At 30.2% G+C, this 13,487-nt stretch overlaps 3 protein-coding genes across 3 annotated transcripts; 2 read left to right on the top strand and 1 right to left on the bottom strand.

Moving 5' to 3' along the window:
- Positions 1–927: 927 nt before the first annotated feature.
- HELRODRAFT_165838 (hypothetical protein) lies at positions 928–6,157 on the bottom strand (the record flags this gene model as incomplete). The annotated part of the gene is made up of 11 exons (XM_009032323.1): positions 928–940; positions 1,419–1,509; positions 1,690–1,758; positions 2,468–2,531; positions 2,724–2,807; positions 3,103–3,249; positions 3,362–3,419; positions 3,947–4,023; positions 4,354–4,474; positions 4,586–4,755; positions 6,074–6,157. The coding sequence occupies 11 exons, from the start codon at positions 6,155–6,157 to the stop codon at positions 928–930; spliced, it is 978 nt and encodes a 325-aa protein (XP_009030571.1).
- Positions 6,158–7,134: 977 nt separating this feature from the next.
- HELRODRAFT_189801 (hypothetical protein) lies at positions 7,135–10,764 on the top strand (the record flags this gene model as incomplete). Its single annotated transcript, XM_009032322.1, has 6 exons — positions 7,135–7,251; positions 7,292–7,550; positions 8,336–8,581; positions 8,784–8,894; positions 9,517–9,678; positions 10,579–10,764. The coding sequence occupies exons 2-6, from the start codon at positions 7,404–7,406 to the stop codon at positions 10,762–10,764; spliced, it is 852 nt and encodes a 283-aa protein (XP_009030570.1). The 5' UTR covers positions 7,135–7,251; positions 7,292–7,403.
- A 102-nt stretch (positions 10,765–10,866) lies between these two features.
- Positions 10,867–12,754, top strand: HELRODRAFT_165836 (hypothetical protein; the record flags this gene model as incomplete). Its single annotated transcript, XM_009032321.1, has 6 exons — positions 10,867–10,995; positions 11,131–11,199; positions 11,750–11,836; positions 11,938–11,958; positions 12,149–12,304; positions 12,659–12,754. The coding sequence occupies 6 exons, from the start codon at positions 10,867–10,869 to the stop codon at positions 12,752–12,754; spliced, it is 558 nt and encodes a 185-aa protein (XP_009030569.1).
- Positions 12,755–13,487: the final 733 nt, after the last annotated feature.

Below are 13,487 nucleotides of genomic sequence, written 5' to 3'. Positions count from 1 at the left end.
GATATTATGAACAAATATTCACCACCACCAAAATAGTGACCGTATTACACACACATACACACACACACACACACACACATACACACACACACACACATAACAAAAATAACATTGGAGTAAAACTGAAACTAAAAAACAGCAGCAATAAGGAATCCACTGAACAATTTCAACAATTTCCAATTAAAACATAATACAACTCAGAAATAAAATAATCGCTAAAAAGAAGTAAATTACAACAAGTTGTGATAACAACGAATATTCAAAATTTACATCGATATTAACAACAAAGAAATTTATATTACTTCACTGAGAAGTGAAAAAATTATCATAGTTGAATGTCATTGGTGGCACTTTGGATGCATCAAGGGCAGCAAATTAAAGGAGGAAGAAAAATCTGGAAATAATATATAAGTAAAAAAGTAAATAATTAAACAAACAAACAAACAAATAAATAAATACATCAATAAATGTTTAATAAATCGAAAGTTAATTGCAATATATATATATATTTATAAATTGTGAAGGATAATGGGACCTTTCTTATAAAAGTGAACTCAAGTTATGTGGGAGCATTTGGAAATGCATGCATTTAGAATAAATTCTTTCAATGTTTATTAAAATTTGCAAGTTATTTAAAAGTGAATGACAGAAATTGATTTAAAAGTGGAAATACTATTAAAATTAACGTTTACGCTTTTTTTAAATAAAATCTGAATAAGATTAAAATTATAATGCACAAAGCAATTTAAAAACAAGTATGCTGAGTTGAGAAGAAAATAATTGCAAAACAAGTGCAATCAAGATGGTTTTTTTACATAAAATTCAACAGTATTTTCAAACTGTTGAATAATTTTATTTACCAGAAAACTGCAAACCATCTTAACAGACCCTCTGAAAAGCCAGTGCCTAATGTGAATTATTGAACAATCAGGATAATTGGCTGAGAGTTGGTGGGAATTATTATTGTTGAATAGGAAAAATAAAGAATGCAGGAAAACCAGTAAAAAATTAAGACATAAAAAGTGATTTAATTGAAAACCATTAAAAGTACATTTAAAGAAAAAAGTGTTTTCGTTAATGCAAAAAATAAAGATTGCACTCATCTTCAAGAAAAAAATTTAAACACACATTTTATCTGACAGAAGTGAAATTATTTTTAATTTTATAAGTTAATGAAATAATTTAGAATGGGTAAATATGCTGGTGCACATGTAAAACATAATAGGAGGAAACAAATGAGAAGAGGTGACAAGAAAGACAGTTAGAAAAAGAAACGTATATAACAATTACATAATTACATTCATCTAAGGAAGGCATGCATGCACACACACACACACACACACACACACACACACACACACACACACACACACACACACACACACACACACACACACATATATATATATATAACTTACCCGTATGGGTAGCCTTCATATTTTTTCTTGAAGACACCCAAGAGGAAATAAAAGAAAATGCATACCACTGAAATCCCTACATAAGCACACCCTGAATAAACGTATAAAAAAAGTGCATTCAACACAGAGCTCACGCAATATGAACAAACTCAAAATTAATAAAATTTAAAAAATACTATCAAAGAGCACTAACATTGAGCCAAAATTGAAAAATCAAACAGATTATTTCACAAGTTAGGTTGAACGGTGAACAAAACAATGTAAAACTAACACTTCCTGGCTGTTATTGGCAGTGTCCTAGGTTGAGCCAACAGCACAATACCTATACCAATTAGGAGGTCTGTATGTTGGTTTGTATGTTTGCTTTGTTTTATATGTATGTATGTATGTATGTATGTATGTATGTATGTATGTATGTATGTATGTATGTATGTATGTATGTATTATTATTATTAAGAGAAAACTTAATATAGCTTTCGTTATAGCAGTTTTCACAAACGCTATCAAATTATAACTATTATTAATAACAAAAACATGTATATTGTATGTATGTATGTATGCATGCATGCATGTATAAATGCATACGTACATACAAGCCCTAATATTACAAAAAAATAATCAAATAATAATAAAACATAGTTAATTTTTTCTTAAAAAATAATTGTTAAGAAACATTATTGAAAACAATTTCATCAGAAAGAATAAAGTTTAGAGAGAGGCTCATGAATTCAAGCCATATTTACTAAAAAAAAATGACGATAATAAAAATAAAAATGATACCAGACAAGAAATAGATGATACATGATACCAGGCAAGAAATAAAAGATACTTACTAAGATAAAAAAAAGTAATGATACTATTGAAAAAAATACCGACCCTTACTAAAAAAATAGCAATATAAAAATAATAACACTTAATATAGAAAAAAAATTATGATACTATCAGAAAAATATTGATAGATACTATGGAAAAAATGACACTAAAAAAAATAATGATACTTAATATAAAAAAATAATGATACTTGGTATGAAAAAAAGAATGCTACTCACTAAGAAAAAAAATAATGAAACTCTCAGCCAGCAATTGTCCATCTCCCCAATGTTCGATGTAGATCTGCCAAAGAAAAAAACTTAATCATAAATCATAGAGCCACTCAACAAATAATATTTAAAAATGCAAAAATGTTTTTGAAAACTTTGCTACCAACAATTAAGGGTGCATTAACTAGAAAGATTAAAAAAACTAGCAATAGAACTAGAAAGATGGAATAACGAACAATAGAACTATAAATTTGGAAAAACTAACAATTGAATTTTCTTGTTCGTGCACAAGTGGAGGTCTTCGCATGTGGTTCCACATAAAACCAGATATCATCAGCAGGATGAACATCTAGAAATTTTTATCTGACTCTTCATTTTGAAAACATTGATTGAATTAAATTAATATACACTTTTGTTTAAAAGGTCATTTTTAAATTAAAGAACTTTGACAATGTTACTGTTTTGTCTTACCTAGGCAAGCTTTTAATGGCACCATTGAAATGTTAATGAACAATTGTAACTTATTTTACTTTATAATATGATTGCAAATGGTCAATAATAAAATAAAATTTATATGCATAACAAACCACAAATAAAATTTATATGCATAACAAGCCACATGATAAAATGGACGTGTGACATACGACAATTGTTGCTCCAGACCACATCTGCAGTGCTGTGTTGATGAGTTTGATGTTGATGACGTCCATGTAGAAAAGAAACACGAGAACTGCTATGGATGCACAAACACTCATTAGGACAGTGTAGTTAGGAGGGTGCTTGATTATTATCTGCCAGAATGAAAATTTTTTAAACATTTCTTTATCGTAGTAACAAGTTGATAACTGATTTTTTTTCTCTTGATTGAATTAACATTTTTTAGTAGAAGTTGAAAAAAAATACCTTTCTAGATGTAACCCTCTGCAAAAAGTTAGCAAATCCTTCTGCTGACAGTCCATACCTTCAGATAAAAAATACTTACATCACCCATAAGAAATTATTTTTGAAAAATTAAATATGCAACTAAACCACAAGAATAACAAGCATATTTATTATGACTATTCAGTCAATTATCATTCGCAAACTTTTAATGATCCCCAATGATGTTATTGCTTAAAATTAAAACTAATAAAGCTGATAGCAGTTTCAAAGAAAAAATTGAAATGTTAGTGATCTGAAAAATTTCAGATCACTAATATTTTTGATAATTGAAATTGTCAAGTGTTAATCCAGATCTCAATTCAAGATATCTTAGTCCTTAAATTGACAATTAACACCTTCCTTCACAAACGTCATGCTATTTGTAAAAAAAACATACAGATGAGTTTGAAAACCATTGCATAGCACTTGAATGATAGAGCCAAGCACATTATAAAGACATTATTGGTTGTTATTAAAACTGTCATATTAACATAATTATTTAAATAAAATGATAATAATAAAGTGAGATAACAATCAGCTTAATATTTAAAAGCATAAAAAACTTACTTTTCAATCATCATACTCTGGTATTTCAATTCATAAGGAGGGAAGTACAGCATGACCGGGGCTGACCTTATTTGCAGCTACAAAGCATTCATTGGAGGCAAAAATTACGTCATTAAACAAGTATAATGTATTTCTGTTTGACGTTAATAGAACTCAATGTTTTCAGGCGCAATGAAAAATTATAAATAGTTGACATAATAGGTTGGGTGTAAAATCCAACGTTGATTAATAGTATTTGTGTTAGTAATATTTGTACTGGTTGGTATTCGTTGGTCATTTTTTAAAATATTGCTTAAACTTCAAAACTTTAAAACAGGATAAACAAGTTGATGATAAATAACTAATAATAGATTAAAGTTTGGTGCTAAAAAACTTGAAAAATATATGAAACATCAGAAAAGACGAACACTTTGAAAGACATCCATGCCTCCAGCATCAAAATCTGCAAAACCGAAGAACACATCATTTTCAAAATCCTCAGAAAACCTCCACGAGCTGGAAATCAGCTTAAAACTTTCCAAGGCATCCCTTAAAATGTTAAATTAATGTCAGAAAACTTATCAATTATAATCAATACAATCCATTTCACTTCTTCAACATCAATAAAAATTAATTTAAATAGACTTGTCAACTACTAACCCACAGTGAGAACATTTTCTCTCTGGCATAGATACGGACAACAATAGAAAAACTCCATATGGTTTCAAAGATGTTTTGACATAGCTCTTGAATTTGTGTCCATCAACATTGAAATATCCTGTTTGACTAGTGAACTTGAGAACTTGTTGCAATTTATCGCTACCTGAATTCTGTGAAGAGTTATAACATTAAAAATTGATTCATTTCAAAACTTTTAAATATAAATAAGTGTTAATGTAAAATCAACTTCTCACTGCTTCATGCCCAGTGTCACATCATTTTATTTAAATAAGATTCAATCACAAATTCAAACTAAATTATATTGTCAACACCCAAAATGCAGAACTTAGAACAGTTTATTGTGAATCAGTAAAAATAAACTAGTAAATTGATTAAATTTCATAACATAAGATCATATAGACAGAGAAATCCTGTTTGCCATTTTAGGCTCACACATATCCTCTTGCTCTTAGTCAGTACAATCTGTCTACCAGATTACCAAAATTGTAATTAACATAATATTGTAGCTAAGTAGTTTTGTTTACTTCAATCAGTGATTTAGCTAAAAACGAATTCAAAAGATTGAAACAAATGATGAATATTCATATATTTTTTCAAATGTGTGCATGTGTGTGATTTGTGATTTTTTTTCTTGTGTCTTTAGATATAAAAGTATTTCACCGAAATGATTCCAAAATCAAACAATTCATTGAAGAAAAAAGCAAAATTCTGGGCTAGTAAAATAAAAAATTAAATATTTATATAACAATGCCAGTGACTTAGAAAATTAACTAAAAGAGCAACAAGAGACTATGATATATAATCTGAAAAGTTATGAAAACTTAAAAAAAAAAACATAGATTTGATAAATAAACAATTCTAAGGCAGTTGTTATGCTTTCATGGATTTATGCATTTTACTTAGTCATTGTAACTAAGTTATGAATGTGATCTATGAATTATTATGATATCCAGTATCATAGAGATAGAGATAATATCAGATATTTTTAGTTATGACTTATTTTGTTTATTTATTAACTAAATAAAAAATTAATAATTATAAATAACAATAAAATAAATAAACTAATATATAATAAATAATAGTTTTAAATCTTTGGAGAACATTACATTTATAATTTTATATTATTATGATTATTATGGCCAGGAAAGCACTGTACTGTAATAAATCATAATCTAATATTTGATATTCTAATGTCTTCTCTAATGCTAATCTAATCTAATAAAATTAGAATTTGCCTATTTCAAAATTTAAAAAATCAATGAGATCCGGTCCCTATTCTTCAAATCAAGAACTCTGTCGTCTAGTTTAACTAACCAAAGCTGAAAGAAATGTCAAATGAGTGTGAGGAAACGAAAGAGAGGGAAGCAGCACCAGCACACAACGGAAAATCTTAACTTTTAAAACCAAAATTAAAATATTATCGCGCGTTTTTTCACAAACAAACATCTAATTCGCGACGAAACTAACTGTTTTTTCTTTAGCGGCATTGCAGTTTAAGAAAGTAAGTGTTAAAGCAAAAAAAGTTATTTTAACGAAAAACAAATTATACATGTCTAAGGAGCGCAAGAACCAGAAACGAGCTTACACGTATGTTAGCGATGATAATGTCAACAAAACTGCAAAATCGGAGATGCGTTCATCGTTTCTCTCACATCGCGTACAGCCATGGATATGTATACGTACAGCACCAACAACGGTATCAGTAGTGGGAAATCTTTCAAGGTGGTTAAATTTACGGATGATACCAAGCTCTGTGCAGTGCAGTAGTGGGTAATAATGAAGAATACGAAATGACCCTAACTACGAGATGACCCTTAAGAGACCAATAGGCGGAGACGTTGCAAAACTACACGAGATGACCCTAAAGAGACTTCACCAATTGGCGAAATACAGGCAGATAAAGTTTAACATCATGCATATGTCGACCTAAAAACAATGAAACTTTACTAACACTTGGAGGAAGACCCCTGAAAGTCTCATCGGAAGAAAAGTATATTGGATTAATGATGAGATCCTTCCAGACAATGGTAAGAAGCGGTAAAGAAAGCATATAAAAAGCTTGGTATGATAAAGAGAACGGTAGTCAATAGGAATAAATCAATAATTGTAAAGCTTTACAAGACTTTGGTACAGCCAAAACTATAGTACTGTATGAGCACGGAGCCCTTGCTGACAAAAAGAGTTCTCACGCAGAAACATCTATTGAAACCCGCCATGTATGAATGTTGTGTTTGAAAATAGAAGCAAGCCACTTAGAAAGAATGAGTCTTATCTTCGTACATGCCAGTCCCAAGTCTGGGTAAAGTGGGAAGGCTGAGTTAGAGTAAAGTTAGGGTCTTTACCTGATAACAAATTTAAACTTATGAAATCTTAAATCTAGTAATAAATATGCCTAAAAATGTGCGTGATCATGCGACAAGGCCAATCCGTGGTTAAACCTTGGAATTAATACTGGGTGGTTCATGGTGTGGTTATGTTAGATTGTTGATAAAACTTTGTTACCTAAGTGACTAACGTCCCGACCTATACGGATTTTCATTGTTGTTGATCATTCAGGAAAAGTATATTTGAAAAGAAAGAAAATAAAAAAGTTAATGCAATCGACATCATCAAATTTAGCATTGTTATTTTTGTTATTTTGCCTCATTTAAAATTTATTTTAGTTGGAAATTGCGTTAAGTTTATTTAAATTGAAATGACATTATGAAATTCAAATATTTGTTCCTGTTCTTTCTGTTTTAGTAGTGTTCGGTTGCTGGAGAGAAGAAAAGAGGCAATTCGATTCAAAAATACAAATATGGCCGACGGTGCGGTGGCACCGGCAAGTGATGGCGAAGATGGATGCTCAATGTCGTCTGCACAGGTCGTCATTAATGCATTTGATGATCCTCTTGGTGTCTGCAGAACAGACATTCATGTGGAAAGTGATGACTATGATTTTGATGTATGTTAGTTGTTTATATTCAATTACTTTTATTATGTACTCTTAAATATCTTAATAAAATAGAGACCATCGCAAGTTTTTCTTGTTGCATTCATTCAAAAAATTAGAGTTGAAAAAATTAGTTGTTTCTAACATGTTAATCAGTTTTAATATAACTGTCAACTGACCAAGATCATCATCAGGTAAAAAAGCTGACTATTATAATAAAGAATTAAAATTTTAAATATATAATAATTTATAATATTTAGTTGAGACAGTTTGGGTTTTCCCTTTATAAAGTTCTCTATATATAAAGTTTATATATAGTTTTTAATATTTTTTGTTGATTTGATTCTGGATAGTCCAGGCAAAAAACTTTTATTGTTTGAATGATTGTAAACTTTGTGGCTGTTAATTTGAAATTTTTTTTACAGTATGACTGAACCAATAATAATTAATGAAAAACTTTATTGATATATCTGTATATCATAAATGTTACAAGTTACACTCAACTTAACGCCAAGATTTAATGATGCTCCCTATCTGCTTAAATTTAAATGAAAAATATTTTTATATTTTTCTGCACATGATAAATATGACATAGTTTTTATGTTTTGCACAGCCAATGCAGTTGGCTATATCTATAAGTTTGTCATAAAAGTAAATTTCTGTGCTAAAAATTTTTAATCAAATAACCAACAACCAAACATCTTACAAAGCAACCAACCATCTAACTGGCCTACTGACCATCTTACAAAACAACCAACCATCCAACTGACCAAATTAAACCAACCAACCACCAGCAGCAGTATTATCTTTCACAAATCAGTCCTTCGTCCACACGCATTCTCACTGATTCTGATGGAAGTTTGCTGATGAATTTTAAGAAGCCTGTCATCAACAAAGACATTTCATATTTGTCACTTTGCAAGGACAACCAATGTGACAGCCTGCTCGATAGTGACAAACATGATTTAACAGTAACAGTTGACAACCCTGAAAAACATGTTAGCACCATGGAGTCATTCATCACTTACAGAATAACTACAACTGTGAGTTCTATGCATTGATTTTAATAAATTTCTTTTAATGGTTTTTTTAATGAATATTGATTTAGTTGATAAATTTTTCTTGATTTTTCTCAATATTTTAGTAATTTTTATCCCAAGTTTTATTTATTGCAAATAACTTTTTTCAATCTTAGCAGTTGATTGTTTTCATAATTTTCGTAAATGTTATTTTCCTAATTGAAAGTGCACGCGACCCGAATATGAAAACAAAGACTACCAAGTGAGAAGGCGATACAATGATTTCTTGTGGTTGCGACAGCAGCTCGAAGAACATCATCCAATGCACATTGTTCCTGTTCGTTGCCTTCATTCACTTTTATCCCATGCATTCTATTTCTTAATTTTTGTAATACTTTTGTGTCTATTTTGATAAATTTTTTAAAACTTGAAAAAATGAAGTTTCAGGTGCTGGAACCTTCCAAAGTTTGATGTTGTTCATGAAAGATAAAACAAATATTAAAAGTTCTATAAATAAATTGTTTTAAAGCTCTTATTTTAATATTTAGTGTTTGTGTAATAGGTCCTAGAATATGTAACATCATGTTAATCACAGTATTTTGTCATGAAATGTCTTGAAAAACATTTAGCACAGAATGTTTTCACTGTATTAAGCATATACAGTTCAAACATACAAACACACATTAAAATCTGTGCAAAAACACTGTTAATGATGTTAGAATAATAATTATTATTAATTAGAAGAGTGAGTCATGTTATTGATGGAAATCTGACGTTTTGATTATTGTCATCATACATCTTTAGGTGTAAATTAAACGGTTGAATTCTAATTATTTAATTCTTCACTACAAAGTATATATTTATCAGTTTGACAATATAAATTTTTCACACACGCACGCCAACGCACACACACACACACACATTAACACATACTACACATTTGCATGTTCTGCTTGTAGCCACTACCAGAGAAGCATAGTTTTCGTCGACTTGATCGATTCAGTCAGGACTTTGTGAATATTCGAATGTTGTCGCTGAACACTTTCCTGCAGAGACTCACCAAGCATCCAGTTCTGTCTTTCAACCAATCTCTTCAGTCATTCCTCACCAACAAACAATGGGTTGGTTGCTTGAATGGGTGCTTGATGAATCAACATATAAATTAGTGTAATCAGTTGAGTTGGATTGTCATTCATACATATACCATTAAGCCTGTATATGTAGATTGAAATGTATGAATTAGTTGGAATAATTTCAATGTATAATCTGGTAGATGATCCTTTTCACTATTAGAATTAAACATGAATACACGTTAATAATTGAAACTTGCCTGGAAAGAGTAAAATGAATGAGATGAAACAACAAACGATGCAATGTGATAATTCCTCTTATGTGCTGTTACTCATCAGAGTTGTTACAGACACACATGCACGCACACACACACACACATCGCACATTATGACTGAATGCATGTTCTGAAATAGGTCATCACACAATTGTTTATCATAGGCGTGGAATTTTTTGCATTTGAGTCTGGGCAATGCATGCATGGCTAGGCATTTTTAACCACTGCATTTTCTTGCAGCTGAATAATTGTTGCTACATTTTTTTTAAAAAGGAAAACTTACTGATATCGGCCACATCTGTATATGTTGTGCAATTCAAAATAAAATAACAAAACGTTGACAAAGATTTTTTTAAAGTTTAATTAAGTTATGTTATCTTATATTAGTAAATTGGGTATTTTTGGAGTGTTGCAGAGACATGTAATGAGAAAAAGATGAATTTAAATGAAAAGGAATGAATTGTTGGGCGTGACTGATTGGAAATTCAGTCAACTTCAAACTGGATATATTGTAGTAGATTGTTAAGAGTTTTTGAAGGTCAAACATTCATGTGGCTTACCTTAGTTCATTTTTTCTGTTTATCAAAATCGAGTGGGCTATAAGTGATGTTGAAAATGACTTAATATTAATAGATGGTTATTAATAATTTTGGAAAACGATTTTCCCTAAAACAAGGAATTTGTATCCATGAAATCGAAAGATTCTTCCACCATAATGTCCAGATTGGCCGGATCTATACAGAATCTTGGGTCGTCGTTCGTCATCAAGAACAGGCCTAAAGAGTTTACTGATGTGCTCACTTATTTGAACAAACTTCAGAAAAACTGCACAGCATTGAGAAAATTGCCAACAAAATTTTAAAAGAACAAAATGGTTGGTTGAAATGATTAAATTTGATTTCTGTTATACAAGTTCATTATTATCTACGGAACTTTATAATTTTGGACCTTTGGAATTTCAGACATGTTGGTGGAAATGAATGAGTTGGGTCCTGTTTTCACATTATGGTCCAACTCAGAAGATAAACTTGCACCAGCATTGATTGGAGTGGCTCACTCTATAGAGAGGTCCTATCTTGGACTGCATGAACTTGTTAGCACAACTCTATTTTTTACTCTGCCTATTGGAATTTAAAATAATTTCGACTTGAATGTTTGATTAATAAAGTCATGAGTACGGCGTGAAAAATTGTGTATTAATTGGTAAAAATCTGTTATAATAAAACAGGTTGATACAACGGAAACCACGTTTTTAAATCCAATACATGAATACTTGCTCTACATCGACGTTATAAAAGTTAGCTATTTTTTTAATGGTAATTTTTATTTATATATTTTTATTATTGAATTTATAAAAAATTATAATTAATATTAGGAAAACATTCGTTATTTTTTTCCTATATAATATTCTATGGCTAAAATAGCTGTTTCATTAGTTTGGTGTTGATCTTGTTAGTGTATTGTTTAACTATCGAAGGATGGATGCCACTGATGGAGTGACAGGTAAGTCTCCTGAGCTATTCAATAGATTGACCACTAAAGTGATGATGTCTGAAATACAATCGTCGAAAGTCAATTTTTGTCATTAGTGAAGTCGAGTAACAATGTTATTCAATGTGATTTTTTTCATTTTACAGCTGGTCTTATTTAGGTTTTATTTAATTTTCTGAACATTACATTAATGTGGTGGTCAGTTTCACATTCCTTGAGAGTATGGAAAGTTAACTGACAGCAAACGAGCAGACACCGACTTTTCAACGAGTTACAAAGATGACGATAAATGATAATGGCTCTTTCGTATTTGTGCTAGTTCGAATGTTGGAATGTTGATGCATTGTTTTTGCCAGGCAGTCTTAAGGAGGAGGGATGCTCTGCAGCTCGAATATGAAAGTGCCGTCGAAGAGGCCAGGAAGAAACAGGAAGATAAAAGCAAGGTCGCTTCTTAAATGTTTTTTAAATTTTACGTTTTTTCTTATTTCTATAATTTATTCGTATGCTATCATCAACTAATCTGTTCATTAACTTTCAATTGCAGATGTCTGAAGAAGTCAAAATGGTAAGAACTGTTTTCAGTTCTTTCAAGTCGCACACTCACATACATCTTGCGAATATAATTAATATTAATCGTATGAGATGAATATTGAAACAGTTTATGACGCTAATTAGCAGTTGCTTTTCTAACTTCATGCAAGATATATTTGCTAAACAAAACGTGGTGATGACGAACAACATGTTGTGCACATTAGCAGCTTAGCAAGAAAGTTGATGTCCTGAATGATCGGCTGAGTTGTGCCAACGCAGACATCAGCTCCGATCTGGAGAGGTGGCATGCGAACAAGAAGATTGATTTCAAACAAATATTTGGAAGCATGGCCGAGAGGCAGATCAAATATTATCAATTGGTTAGTTCATTAAACTACCGTTTATTTATTCAGAAAGAAAGCATGCGATTTCATTTATTTTTCAGATACCCTGTTCTAATGCTCATATTTCATTTGATATATTTTTTCACTTTTTAATTATAATGGATGTTTTAATTTTGGTTGGACATTTAGATGTCCTGTCTGGATTCAATCAATCATTAGTTTATAAAGCGCGAGCGGATTAATATGTATATATGTATTTGAAAATGGTTTATTATTTCTCTATGATATTAATGGTGAAATCTGTAACAGAAATTACATAAGTTGATAGCTTTATGGGTTTAAATTAAGCAGTAGCAAATATTAATGATATGAAATATTTTATACGAGCAGAACCTTGCTGCGTGGGAGGATGTTGTGCCGAAAATAAAGAGAACATTGAAAGAGTCAGAGGAGTCAATAAAGAATAAAGACACTGACACGCCATGAAAATCATCTCCAAGTGCTTCAATCAAACACTTTCAACCGAACATTATTTTTAAGAAATCTGTCGTCAATGGCAAATGCTGCCGAAATGTATTGTCGTTCATATGTATTGTTTTTGATTTTGCAGTGTTTTGTGTGGTACTGGTCGCTTAATAGATGTTTATTTGTTTTGTGTCAATGTGACATCAACTTTTTTTAAATAATAATCCGGCATAAGCACTGTGTGTTTGAATGTGTGTTTATATATCAATGTGTATGTATATATATATATATATATATTATATATATATATATATATATATATATAGTATTGTATGAATTCTACCGAATTGTTGGCATTAATCGTTTTAAAGTTTTGAAGTTTGAAAATCGAAGACAAACCTTTAATTGTTTAATTCATACAATACTGTATAAAATATGGTCTTCTTTCAATATATATATGCATATATGCCGGTAAAAGACCATAATTGATGTAGTAATTTATGAAATCTGCAGAATTTCTAGCGTTGTATAGTTTTTTATTACATTTCTCAATATTTCGAACCAAATTCTTGTCATTATTTATTTTATTAACGTTAAAATAATATACAGTTCCAATTCGTTCTCGAGTGTATAGGAGCTATTTCGATTTTTCAATCATCTTTAGCACTTGTTGCAGTTTATCTAGAGAATTTGTATAACTCAGTACTTGTTTATATATATATATATATATATATATATATATATATATATATAT

Source organism: Helobdella robusta (genome assembly GCF_000326865.2).
Source record: "Helobdella robusta unplaced genomic scaffold HELROscaffold_8, whole genome shotgun sequence".
NCBI classification, from domain to species: Eukaryota; Metazoa; Annelida; class Clitellata; order Rhynchobdellida; family Glossiphoniidae; genus Helobdella; species Helobdella robusta.
This window is presented reverse-complemented; position numbering and strand designations above follow the sequence as displayed.